General features: G+C 37.7%; 1 protein-coding gene across 3 annotated transcripts in view; it reads left to right on the top strand.

Annotated features, from left to right (window-relative positions):
- Window positions 1-13,938, top strand: part of BAZ1A (bromodomain adjacent to zinc finger domain 1A) — a 100,545-nt gene extending 86,607 nt beyond the window's left edge. For all 3 annotated transcript variants that reach the window (XM_070427919.1, XM_070427900.1, XM_070427909.1), the window contains 6 exons: window positions 1,919-2,166; window positions 2,258-2,484; window positions 4,439-4,905; window positions 6,330-6,472; window positions 12,157-12,244; window positions 12,956-13,938. In XM_070427919.1, the coding sequence (XP_070284020.1) occupies window positions 1,919-2,166; window positions 2,258-2,484; window positions 4,439-4,905; window positions 6,330-6,472; window positions 12,157-12,244; window positions 12,956-13,152 (1,370 nt within the window). In that variant the 3' untranslated portion in view covers window positions 13,153-13,938. The remainder of the gene's footprint in view (window positions 1-1,918; window positions 2,167-2,257; window positions 2,485-4,438; window positions 4,906-6,329; window positions 6,473-12,156; window positions 12,245-12,955) is intronic.
- The last annotated feature ends 467 nt before the right edge of the window (window positions 13,939-14,405 follow it).

Raw genomic sequence — 14,405 nt, 5'->3', positions numbered from 1 at the left:
GGATATTCTTTAAGAAGAGGAAGAAAAAGAAAATGGTAAAGATAAAAAATATGAACAACAAAGTAACAACAAATACATACCTATCAACAATTGAATCTAAAAATCAAATGAATAAAAATCTGATGAACAGAATAAAATGGTGAATGAAATAGAATCAGGGGCATGGAAATGGAACAGACTGAGGATTCTCAGAGGGAAAGTGGTGTGGGGGGCAGGGGAGAAGAGATTAGACAAAGATCTTATATGCATGTGTGCATTACCTATGGACACAAGACAATAGGGTGGCGAGGGCCTGGGGTGCGGTGGGAACCAGATTGGGTGGAGCAATGAGGGGGGAAAACGAGGGACATCTGTATTAATCTCAATGATAAAGATTACTTTTTTAAAAATACCCTTAAATTAATTAATTAATAAAAACCATTCAAATTAATTTTCAAGGATTCAAAATATCTTCATAATTTGTCTTTTTCTTCAACTCTTCCACATTGGCCTCTGCAAGCTTATTTCTTGCCATTACCAATAACAATGCACTCTGATTTATCCAGAAAGATTTCTTCAAGATCTTTGAATTAGAAGTTCTTATTGTTGCCTTCCTTGGAAGTCCCACTCAGGCTAGACTTTTCATGAAGCCTTCTATCAAAAACCAAGATAAATAGAAAGCACAATATGAGCCTGGCCTGTGTGGCTCAGTTGTTGTTTGTCGACCCATACACCAGGAGGTCCCACTTCAATTCCCCATTAGGGCACATGCCCAGGTTGTAGGCTCGATCTCCAGCAGGGGGACATTCATGAGGCATAGAATGGATGATTCTCATCATTGATGTTTCTATCTCTCTTTCTCTCTCTCTAAAAATTAATTTTATAACATTTTTTAAAAGAAAGCACAAAGTGAGAGGATGGAAATAAGTCAAATGAACTATATTGCATTTTTTCCCACCTTACTAATATTTCTCTTTAGCTTTGTCTGAGGAGCCATTAGAACCATCCATTTTTTTCCTCTCCCATTGAGTGATTAATCTCTTGTAGAAGTTCTAGTTCTTTTTCAGACTGCTTATTTACTCACGTTTTCAAATGTTTATTTCTTAAAACATATACAGCTATTTAATATTCTGTTTGTAATTCTAATATCTCAAGTCTTTATGGGTCAGATTCTGCTGACTCTTGCTTATAGTGTTTTGTTTCTCTATAGCCTTGTGGGTTTTGACTATAGCTCTCATTCCTCAGAACTTTATGGATATTTCTTCAGAGTGAATTTGCAAAGATTTGTACTTGTTTCTACCATTCACCTGAGATCACTACCAACCCTGAACCTCTATAAAATCTTAGCTTGTGGTTTTTCAGGTTTTAAACCTGTTCGAAGTTCTGCTTATAGTTACATATTCTTAGGGTATCTTTTTATTTTTTTTCCAAAGAGGAAAGGAGAGGGAGAGGGAGAGGGAGGGAGGGAGGGAGAGAGAAACGTCAATGATGAAAGAGAATCACTGATCAGCTGCCTCCTGCATGTCTTCCACCTGGGGATTGAGCCCACAACCCGGGCATGTGCCCTGACCAGAATCAAACTGTGACCTCCTGGTTCATAGGTCGACACTCAACTGCTAAACCACGTAGGCCAGGCTAGCTAATTTTTTAAATTAGATCAAGATTTACTACAAAGATTAGATTGAGAACACATTGCCTAAGTTATTTTTTTAACTGTTGAAATCCCCAACCATTTGATATACAGATTTAACATAAACAAGATGTGATTCAACAAATATTTTCTTTAACTGATATTTTTGTTATTAATATTAACATGGTATTTTTATTAGGTATTACAAGAACTGTAAAATTTATCCTGTTTAAACTACCAAGAAAATAGTTCTAGGGGATGTCTAAAATTTGCCTAGAAACTTTAATCACTTGTGTATTTTTATTTAAGATGCCAGTGACAGTGGGCGTTCTTATAAAACAGTCCTGGACCGTTGGAGAGAGTCGCTTCTTTCTTCTGCTAGTCTATCCCAAGTCTTTCTTCACCTCTCCACCTTGGATCGAAGTGTGATATGGTCTAAGTCTATACTGAATGCTCGTTGTAAGATCTGCCGAAAGAAAGGTGATGCTGAAAACATGGTACTTTGTGATGGCTGTGATCGGGGTCATCATACTTACTGTGTTCGACCAAAGCTCAAGGTATTTTTTTCTTTTTCTAATTCTCAGATTGTAATTGAAACATTGAGATTTTGAATGACCGATGATTAATGAACATTATGTGGCTTTTCAGACTGTACCTGAAGGAGATTGGTTTTGTCCAGAGTGTCGGCCAAAGCAACGTTCTAGAAGACTTTCCTCTAGACAGAGACCATCCTTGGAAAGTGATGAAGAGATGGAAGACAGTATGGAAGGTGAAGATGATGAAGTTGATGGTGACTATGAAGAGGGTCAAAGTGAGGAGGAAGAGTATGAGATAGAACAAGATGAAGATGACTCCCAAGGAGAGGAAGAAATCAGGTAAGTCCTAACATGCAATAAAAATGGAGGATTCACGAGTCTTAACTAGACAATCTCTTTACTGAATCAAGTATAAATGGAGTGGTTGGGGTCCATCATTTTTTTTAAAAACTAGTATTTAAAGTAATATAGTAGCGTGAAGTTACCCTTGCTTTATGTATTATAAGCATTCAAATTTTTCCCAAGGAAGTATAGTAGCTTTGTGAACTTTGTCAGATCATAAAATCAAGTATGAGTTCAAGGTTGGACAGGATTTCAATCAGACCCACCTCAAGGGTGATTTTACTTAATTTTATGTTTAAAGTAGCAAACAAACAATCCAGAGGATATTCGTGAGATGAAGATAGATGCAGCTTCCCAATGCCTCTATACACAAATTTTGGTTGATCTTGGCAGTCTACAGAGAGAGAGACAGAGAGAGAGATGCCAGAAGCACATTGTATTTGTTTATACTCCTACCACATCAGCACACAGAAACAGTCTATACTACCACATAACCAAGTGTTCGGCAACTTGCAAATTATGCCACCCACACCTAATCAGTGGGTTTAGGGCCGGGTTATTCCTACTATGCCAGCTATGGGGCAGTCTCTCCTTATTTGTCCCTAAAACCTTGCCCCCTTTTTAATATTTGAATCCCATTCGTGTGGAATCAGGAAAGTGAATGTGAAACAAGGGCAACCTAGAACTAACAAAGTACAAAAAGGCCACCATCTAAGGAGATTAAGTTGAGAAAACTACCCCCATCAGTTTCAGACAAGTTGTTGTTTAAGATTTTACTGATTTTTTTAGAGAAAAAGGGAAAGAGAGAGAGAGAGAAACATTAATGTGAGAGAAACACATTGATCGGTTGCTTCCTGCATGCCCTCCCACAGGGGATCAAATCTGCAACCTGGGTATATGCCCTGACTGGGAATCGAATCTGCCACTTATTGGTGTACAGGATGATGCTCCAACCAAGGGAGCCACACCAGCCAGGGAACAAGTTGTTTTGTTTTGTTTGGGGGGGGGGGGGGGGTGTTGTTGTTTTTTAATATATTTTTATTGATTTCAGAGAGGAAGGGAGAGAGAGACAGAAACATCAATGATGAGAGACAATCATCAATCCTCTTGCCTGCCCCCCACTGAGGCTCAAGCTGGCAACCCAGGCATGTGCTCTGACTGAGAATTGAACCGTGACCTCCTGATTCATAGGTCGATGCTCAACTAAGCCGCACCAGCCAGGCACAAATTATTTTTTAAATAGCTCCAACTAGCAAGAGCCATATTCCCTGTAGCTTATAAGGGTAGTATTGTGTTAAGCATAAAGATGATAAAGAATTTGAAAACTTCTTGGAAATATTTTAGGTAAACTGGAAGTCTGGGTATATGGAAAAATGGATAAATGGAGGCTTAATGGAGTTATTTCATCCTTGTCTCCAACTTAAATGCAATTAAAAGATTGAATCTAGTTTTGTATTTTCCAGTAGAATCAGGATGGCAAAGAAGTTCTTGATTGGTATTCGGGAACAACAGATTTAAGGCTTACTTTAATGGCAGCTGTTGGCCGAAACAATGGTAATGAAAAGTGATAATACAGAGACAAAAGATTTACATTTTAAGATTAGTTCATCACTCTATAATCAACATGATTAAGTCTGCTTATTGGTCCTCCTGTAGATTTTATTATAGTTTATCACAATTTAGAATTTGATTTTCATGATGATATCCTGAAATCACTAAGAAAATAATAAATATTCTCTGCAATACAAAGAAATATATGAAAGCACATTTTAGATTTCCATAAAAATTTGTTAACTCCAAGTTTAAAGAATTGAGCATAGGATAAGTCTCATTAATATAGAAAAGTAATATGTAGAACTTATTGGCTGAATACTAGAACCAGGGGAATAGAAGTAATTATACATTCATCATTGCTCTATATAATAATTGTATTTTCTAACAATATTTATAGCCCACCAAAACGAGGAAGACCACAAGTTAGATTGCCAATTAAAACAAGAGGGAGACTTAACTCTTCTTTTTCAAGTCGTGGCCAACAAGATCCTAGAAGATATACTTCAAGAAGTCAGCAGCGTACACCCAAAACATCTGTTTCTTCTAAAACTACTAGTAGAAACCTAAGGAAGATAAAGTCTGCTCCTCCTACAGAAACTAAATCTTTAAGAATTGCCAGTCGTTCTACTCGCCAGAGTCATGGTCCATTGCAAGCAGATGTATTTGTGGAACTACTTAGTCCTCGTAGAAAACGCAGAGGCAGGACAAGTGCTAATAATACACCAGAAAATAGTCCCAACTTGCCTAACTTCAGAGTCATTGCCACAAAGTCAAGTGGTCAGTCAAGATCTCTAAATGTTGCTTCAAAACTTTCTCTCCAAGATAGTGAATCCAAGAGAAGAGGCAGGAAAAGACAATCTGCAGGTATGAAGAAGTCTGATTTAAACTATTCTTACCTAAGAAAATTGAATAATTTGGAAAGATTAAATGTTGGGATATTTTGGGTCATTTTTTAAAAGCTGTCACTAAGATATACAAAGTTTTTAGGGAGCAACCTTCCCTGACGCATAATATTCATTGAAGGGGCAGCTATTTGAAGAAAAAAAGGTAAACTATATCACTAGTATTTCTACTAGTATAGCAGGGTAGTTGTGAGAAATTTGCTAATGGAGAGACTTGGCCAATACTTGAACAGTCTCAGTATACCACATTATGACACATTTCATTCTCTTCCACCTTTTCCTCCTTAAAACATGCATACTCATTATCATCTAAACAAGCTGTATTAGGTTATTTGTTAAGGTTCCTATCTGATATACTGAATTTGGGGCAATAGAGAGTTGGGGGCAGTACTATTGTTAGAGTGATCACAATCTATCTAATTCTAATAATTGTTTATAGTAATCTTTATCCACATAATCTCTTTATCCATTTATCTATTTAATCTTATCTTTTTTCTTTAATGTCAGTAGTAATAAAACTTTATTTCCAAAAAATGAAGTGAAACAAAAAATGCTATTATCCTTTGAAGAATTATGTAGATAGGTTGTATTGCATAATTTGAACAATGACAGGAGTAAAGAATTTATTGGTGAAAAATGGGTTATAATTAGTGTACATGTTCTCAGGTTTTGGAGGGAGGGAGGAAGTATCAGGTAATTTAGCTTTTCTTATCCCTTTATCTGTTTTGCCTTTCCCTGAATCTGAACTTCAAACTAGTAAACCTGAACTGTTTTTATTCAAAAACACCGCTGAAAAAATTTGTGTTGTTATTGATTTGTGAAATCACTACCCTGTTTCTAAGGACAAATAAAGGGGGAATATGTGGATTTACATTTAAGTAGAGAATTTAAACACCTGAATTCATATGTGGACTATACTACTACCCTTTTCTACTAATTCATATACTTTAGATTTCAATTTAGGTATATACTTAGATTTTATGAGAAAGCATCTTGCTTTAAGAAAATTTTCCATATAAAATTAAGATTTAAAGAGGCCTAGTTTCTAGATCTGAAGAGGTAACTTTCCAATTGATATGTTTTAGGAAATACTGTAGAATTGCTTACTGCTATTTTACTGTAGTTGAAAATATATTTTTAACAAAATGGTAAAAAATCCACAAATTTTGTGTTCTAGAATTTTCTTTTGTATTACACTCATTTTTCAATCTGTTCCCAATGAATTTTCAATGCAATTGGAAATTTATCCCAAATGTAAGTTTCACATCTCAGTATATAATGTCAATTTTGTTCAAATTTAGTTTGTATTTATAGGCCCTGTTTAGCTTGTAGTGATCAAATAGTTTGCTTTGTCATCACCTAAAGTTAATTTAATTATTTATTTAGAATCATCTCCTGTGACACTGAATCGAAGAAGTTCAGGCCGACAGGGAGGAGTTCATGAATTGTCTGCTTTTGAACAACTTGTTGTAGAATTGGTACGGCATGATGACAGCTGGCCTTTTTTGAAACTCGTTTCTAAAATCCAGGTAATATTTTTAGACTTTATAAAATGTATTCCTGTACATTATTTAGTCTGCATGACAGTTTTGAGATAGTCCAAACACCTTTTAATCACTGCATTTTTTTAAACACTTGAAAAGTTGGTCTCTATATTTTTTAAAAAAAGGAATTAGCATAGTCTCCTCAGTCCTTTCTAACTCTGTGACTGATTTTCTTCCTTATTTTTATTTATTGATTTTTAGAGAGAGAGAGAGAAACATCATTTTTTTGTTCCATATATTTATGTATTCATTGGTTGATTCTTGTATATGCCCTTACCAGGATCAAACCCACAACCTTGGTGTATCAGGATAATGCTCTAACCAACTGAGCAACTCGTCCAGGGCCCTGTGACTGATTCTAATAAATGATGACTGTGTTGAAATAACCTCAATGTTGTTTATTCAAGATAATGAATATGAATGAATATGAATAGAGTTAATTCAACTGAGTACCATTGTTGGTATTTCTATTATGTAAAACTATGGTTCTCAAAATTCAACATACACCAGAATCACCTGGAGGACTTGTTAAAACACAGATTACTGGGCCCTACCCAAAGTTCTTGATTCACTAGGTCTGGGTTGATGCTGAACCATTTGCATTACTGACAAATCCCCAGATGATGCTGATCATGCTGGTCCAGAGACCACAGTTTGAGAAACATTGATTGTAAAAATAAGTACTCTTAAATAACAGAGATTGCCTAACCTAAGGGATTAGAGTTGGTGCTGTAATTGTTCATACAATTGACCCTTGAACAGTAACAGGTTTGAACTGAGTCCACATACATGTGGAATTGTTTTATATATATATATATATTAGAAAATTCTTTGGAGGTTTTCTTACTGCCATGAAGCAATCATAACTGATTACACTAGGTCAGTGGTAGGCAAACTGCGGCTCGCGAGCCACATGCGGCTCTTTGGCCCCTTAAGTGTGGCTCTTCCACAAAATACCACGTGCAGGCGCACACGTACAGTGCAGTTGAAACTTCGTGGCCCATGCGCAGAAGTCGGTTTTCGGCCTGGGCGAGTCTATTTTGAAGAAGTGGCGTTAGAAGAAGTGGGCGGAGTCAGTCGGGTCGGGCGACGGGAGACATGGCCGCAGGCCTGCAGGCGGGCTGCAGGATACGCAGTGCGGGGGAGGTACATTGTTTTGAGGTAAGTTCGCTGAGGTCAACCCCTTCCAACTCTCCCACACTCGTCTATCTGAAACAAGTATACAAGACGAGTGTGGATGGGAGAGTTAGAAGGGGTCGACCTCAGCGATCGTACCTCAATCAGATTGAGGACGTTTTTAGCAAAGGCCAGCTTAGGAGTACCCTAATTAAGTTAATAACAATGTACCTACCTATATCGTTTAAGTTTAAAAAATTGGGCTCTCAAAAGAAATTTCAATCATTGTACTGTTGATATTTGGCTCTGTTGACTAATGAATTTGCCGACCACTGCACTAGGCCAGTGGTCAGCAAACTCATTAGTCAACAGAGCCAAATATCAACAGTACTTCTTCAAAATAGACTCGCCCAGGCCGAAAACCGACTTCTGCGCATGGGCTACGAAGTTTCAATCGCACTGTACGTGCGCCCACACATGGTATTTTGTGGAAGAGCCACACTCAAGGGGCCAAAAAGCCGCATGTGGCTCGTGAGCCTCAGTTTGCCGACCACAGCACTAGGCTATCATAAAGCAATCATATTGCTGCTTCTTCGTTATCAATAAATGAATCATTATACTTGTAAACAGATGAATTTCTTGTTCATATTTTTTTCATATTTGATGTCTAGTGTTAGTAATATGTATAACATCTACAGTGTTTTGTATCATATAAAACAATATTGATGTAGATACTGACAGGTGACTCATTTCATAAATAGATGATGTAAAATTATGGTATTGATAAATATATATGGTACTCTAAATGTATTAGCCTTATGATTTTTTATAACATTTGCTTTTCTCTAGCTTACTTTACTGTAAAAATATAATATATAATACATATAACATGTAAAATATGTGTTAATTGACTGTTTATGTTATTGATAAGGTTTCTGATCAGCAGTAGGTCATTAGTTGTTATGTTTTGGGGAAATCAAAAGTTATACACAGATTTTTGACTGTCTGGTGGCTCAATACCCCTAACCCTCACATTGTTCAAGGGTCAACTGTGTGTGTGTGTGTGTGTGTGTGTGCGCGCGCGCGCGTGCGCGCACGATGTGATATGCTAGTGGTGTGGTATGCTGTAGTAGAGATAGGACAGTGTTATAGTATTACTAGAGGCCTGATGCACGAAATTTGTGCATGGGTAGGGTCCCTAGGCCTGGCCAGTGATCAGGGCTGATCTGTGGGGCGACTGGCAGGGCAATCGGGAGCCCCCACTGGCACCTGCCTTGGCCAGCCCCACGCCTCGCTGCCGCTGGTCACCTCCCTCTGTGTGGCGACCAGGAGGGCAATTGGGGGGCTCCTGCTTGCACCTGACTTGGCTGGCTTGGGGCCTGCGGGCTGGGGGCAGCTCCTGCATTGAGCGTCTGCCCCCTGGTGGTCAGTGCACCGCATAGCAACCTGTCATTCCACGGGTTGTTCCACCATTTGGTCAATTTGCATATTAGGCTTTTATTATATAGGATAATAGAAGTTATATCATGGTCTTTCAGAAATACAGAAGAAAAGGAGATTGATTTGAGCACTTCAGAGGGAGGGAATGGCAGAACTACTTGAAGAAATATTTAGTCTGGTCATTGAAATAAGATGGAATTTCAACAGTGAGAACTGGAATAGAGGAATTTCAGAAAGGAAGAGGGATGATAAGTTAAAGACCCAGAAATGAGAATATGGGGAATGATGGGTAGTTTGAATGGAGCAGATTAGCTAGACACAATTAGAGTATAAAGCGTCTCATTTGTCAGTGTTAGGTGATGGTTTCTGAATGAAAAAGTGACATCATCAGAATTCTACTTTGAGATTTCTAGAGCAAGAATGTAAAGGATTGATTCCAACATGGTGGACGGCAGGGCTGAATTGGGGAGAGAGAGACCGATCGCACAGGAGTCTTAGTGGCAGTGGTTCAGGTTTTCCTGGCCAAAGAGCCCCTGCTACTGCCACAGACACTCCCCAGGCGGGGCTCATGCTTGGAAACCACACCATCTTGAAGGGTTTGCAAGGTCCTTCTTGGGAGGAGGCTGCAGGGAGCAGTAGCAGCTAGGCCCCCAGCCTTGCCTCCACCCAGAGTAGCCATGCCCCATGCCTGAACCCACGGGCACCCGCAAGGACACATCCCAGACCCCGTGCACCTGCCACAGATACCACCCCAGACTGCGCAGCTAAGGGGAAGCCAGTGGGACCTCGCAAGCCTGCAGTTGATACCTGCGGAACCAGTTCTGTGGGGGAAGGGAGTACAGCTCAGAACAGGTACAATCCAGGTATGAGACTCAAGGCAGACCCAGCCTCTGGGCTAAGGAGTCCACACCTGCTGGACTATTAGGAGCCTCAACCTCTTAGACCTCAATCAGGTTGCCCAGGGCCAGAAAGAGACAGTGACTCATAGTGACCTGCACCAGAGCAGCTTCCAGGCGGCCCAGGATAGACACAGCAAGGGACCAGATTCAACATCAGAGGAAAATCTAGCAAGCGCCACAAATAGCGGACCCAAAGGTTTTTGAGTGTGTGTGTGTGTGTGTGTGTGGTTTTGTTTTTTGTTGTGAGTGGATTTTTTTGTGTTTGTTTTTTCCCCCTTTTATTTTCTTCTCGTTTTTCTTGCATATCTCTAATTTCTCTCTTTCCTTTGATTCTATTCTACTTCAGACTATTATTACTGTTATTATTAATTTTTCTTATTTTGTTTTTATTTTTTCTCATTTTTCCCCCATTTTACTTTTACTTATCTATATCTTAACATACCCATTATTACTTGGTTTTAAAATCACCATGATCATTTCATTTATATTCTGTTTCCTTTTCTTTTTTCCTCCTATACTAGTTCTTTTAGCTCCCTTCTTGCTTCCATATAGCCATTTTTTCATCGTCTTCTTTCTCCCTTTTTTTAATATCCCCTCTAAGTCTTTGGTCACCTGTCTTTTAGTATTCTTTTTATTTTTTCTTTGCTTTGCTTTCTCTTCTTTTTTCTTCTTAGTCTTTTCTGTTATTGCATTGAGTAGCTTAATTTTTGTGGTGTTTTTGGTTTGGTCCTCTTGTGTGTTATTCTGTTCTGTCAGCACCTATATAATAGCTGGCACAACGATGTAGGGGTTGAACTTCACTGGCAGCAAGTCAGAGGGGATCCTCCCACAAATGAGACATCAACCATCAAGTCCCAATTATAACAGGAGAGCCCAAATAACGTACACAAGGGGCATTCCTAGAGTATCCAGTTCAGGTGTACAAAGAGACTGCACCACTGGGCCCCTTGACACTTTATACATAAGGCCATCCCACAAAGACTGGGAGGCATAACAGTTCTATCTAATACATAGAAGCAAATACACAGAGACAGCTAAAATGGGGAGACAAAGAAACAACCCCCAAATGAAAGAAAAGAAGGAATTTTTTCTGAAGAGCTGCTTTGAGTACAACCCTCGTAACACAAGTGAAGCAAAAGCAACCTATCAGACATAGAGTTCAAAGTAATAGTTATAAAGGTGCTTAAGGAGCTTAATGCGAATTACAAGGAACTCAGTGAGAATTATAGCAGTGTATAAAAGGAAATAGAAACCATTAACCAGAACCAGACAGAAGTGAACAATAACATATCTGACATCAAGAACACCACTTGGCTCATTAATAAACAATATTTACATAGATTTTTTAAAGAATATAAAGTATTAACAATGAATAGCATCTTATAAAATTTAATCTCAGTTTGACTATTTTTTAAGATTTTTTTTAATTGATTTTTAGAGAGAGAAGAAGGGAGGGAGAGAGAAACGTCAATTTGAGAGGGAAACATCGATTGGCTGCTTCCTGCATGCCCCCTGCTGGTGATCAAGCCTGCAACTCAGGCATGTGCCCTGACTGGGAATTCAACTGGCAACCTTTTGGCACATGGGACAACACCCAACCAACTGGCCATATCAGCCAGCGCTCATTTTGACTCTTAACTCATTTTTCCTGAGTAGTTCTTGTGCTGACTTAAGTTTTGTTGCATACATGTTTTTCTTTATTACAAATGCAGTAATATAATTAAAGAAATATTTTAATATGTTTTTATTGATAGTTTAGAGAGGAATGGAGAAGGATAGAGAGATAGAAACATCAATGAGAGAGAAACATCCATCACCTGCCTCCTGCATCCCCCCTCACTGGGAATAAAGCCCAAACTTGGGCATGTGTTCTGACCGGAAATGGAACGGGGGACCTCCTGGTTCATGGGTCAGTGCTCAACCACTGAGCCATACTGGCCAGGCTAAAGAAATTTTTATAGATACATATATGTAAGTATATATAAAGAGAGACAGAGAAAGCACACAAAACCATAATTTTTTTCACAAAAACTTTTTATAGTATCAAATAGGCTTCTACAGCATTAAATGAATGAAATGTATTATATGGTTTTAATGAAATAATAGAATTCAGTGGTTAACACAGTTGCTTTTCAGTGCAACACCTTCATTTATTTGACCACTTATCTCTGATAAACTTTTTATAGGAGAGATAATATTTGAATTATCTTACAGGTTCCAGACTATTATGACATCATCAAAAAACCCATTGCCTTAAATATAATTCGTGAAAAGGTGAACAAATGTGAATATAAATTAGCATGTAAGTAATTTATATGTTTATCTTTTTGTTTAAAGAGGTAGAGGCTATTTTTCTTTTTACCTTTATGATAAATTAATGCAATTGTGTAGATGGCATCCCAAGAGGTCTCTCAAATGCTTGTCCATGTATATGGAAATGAAAGACGGATGAGGATTAAGTGAGTTAAAGATACTTTATAAACTCTGATCTTAATAGAAGTTACTTACTGAAACTATGCAGTTATGCCTAATTGCATAGTTTCAATAAAACAGTTTAAAGTATTTGTAGTTAAAGAGTTTTTTTTTTTTTTTTTTTTTTTTTTAATAATAATTTTTATTTCTTAAAGTATTACAAAGAGTGTTACATATGTCTCCTTTTTCCCCCCCATGACATTCCCTCGGCCCCTACCCCCCCGCCCCCCCCCGTCCCGTGTCTTGTGTCCATTGGTTAATCTTATATGCATGCATATAGGTCCTTCAGTTGGTCTCTTAATCCCCCCCCCAACCCTCCCCAGGCTCCCCATTGTAGTTTAACATTCTGTTCAATGTTGCTCTGCTTCTGTATCTTGTAGTTAAAGAGTTTTAAGCTTCGGTTCTACTACCTTGTTTCCAATTTCTAAAGAAAAAGGTGGGCTTCTGTTCCTTAATGACATTTCTAGATATGATACAAATAAAAGGTTTAGTTAGAAGTTATAAACTTTCATTCTAATCTCATTTGTGTTTTTCTTTCCAGCTGAGTTTATTGATGATATTGAATTAATGTTTTCGAACTGCTTTGAGTACAACCCTCGTAACACAAGTGAAGCAAAAGCTGGAACGAGGCTTCAAGCATTTTTCCATATTCAGGCTCAAAAACTTGGACTTCACGTCACAACTGGGAATGTGGATCAAGTTAGCACTCCACCAGCTACAAAAAAGTCACGAATCTAATTTTGTCCTTCTAAAGGATATATTTGAGGAAAACAAATTATTCGTGAAATGGGACATTAAATCATGCTACAAAGCAGATATATATGTATAAAGCAATAACAACTGATTGACCACTTTGAAGTGTGGCCTGCACTATATTCTCAATTTTAATATTAAGCACTCAGGAGAATGTAGGAAAGATTTCCTTTGCTACAGTTTTGTTCAGTATCTGATAAGTTTGACAGATGTATTGGATACAGTACTGGTTTACAGAGGTTTTTGTACATTTTGAGATCATTCATGTGTCCCAATATCTTAGAAAATATTTTTTCACCTATGATTTATTTTGTCATTGATGACTTTTCTTAGACATGTGGTATTAAGAGAGATTTATCTACACAGATAAATCTTCTGTTTATAGCACAGAAAAAAAAGTGTATATGTCTAAAAATCTTTAATGAGCACATTCTTTCAACACTACACATGAATGAATCTAATTTTATATCCTTGAAGTGCTGGACCAGTGCTGGCTAGAGGTATTAAGTCTGAGTTTATTAACTAGATATTTATTTAGCATTCAGAGTTAATTTGTGAATTTGTTTTGTATTTATAAAATTTGTACCTGGAAAATGTTCTTTAATTTTTTAAGCGTTTTATTGTTTTTGTTTTATTTCTCGTAACTTCATTAATGAACATTGAATAAAAGGTAACACCCTTCCTTTTCCCTGACAGTTCTTCCAGTTTTACAGAATAAATTTCTGTGTACAACTTTTTAAGTGTACAAATAAAGTGATACATTTTTTCAAATATTCTGAATTTCTGGAATTTTTACAAATCAGAGTTGGACTTCTATACATGATACATACAGACCATAGGAGCCAATGTTTTATTGTACCTGAATCTTAGAACAGTAGATTTCTACCCAAGCCCTTTAGGAGTAAGATACCTCCAGTCAGTAACAGTGAACATTCTATGGCAGGGGTTGTCATTAAAAGGAGGAAAGTAAGTTTGGAGTGTGCCCACTTAGTTAAAAAATACCTCTCTGGCTGGGCTGGTGTGGCTCAGTGGTTGAGTGTTGTCCTATGAACCAAAAGGTCATGGTTCAATTCTTGGTCAGGGTACATGCCCAGGTTGATGTTTCTATCTCCTCTCTGAAATCAATAAAAATATACTTTTTTAAGGAAAAGAAACACCACTGTGGAAATTTTTTTTAAATGAAACAAAGTGAGAGAACCAAGATGGCAGCATAGGTAAACACCTGTACGCGCTGCTCC

The sequence above is a fragment of the Myotis yumanensis genome, unplaced genomic scaffold (assembly GCF_028538775.1).
Source record: "Myotis yumanensis isolate MYYU_CA2020_CCGP unplaced genomic scaffold, mMyoYum1.0.hap1 SCAF_1, whole genome shotgun sequence".
In the NCBI taxonomy this organism is placed as follows: Eukaryota; Metazoa; Chordata; class Mammalia; order Chiroptera; family Vespertilionidae; genus Myotis; species Myotis yumanensis.
This window is presented reverse-complemented; position numbering and strand designations above follow the sequence as displayed.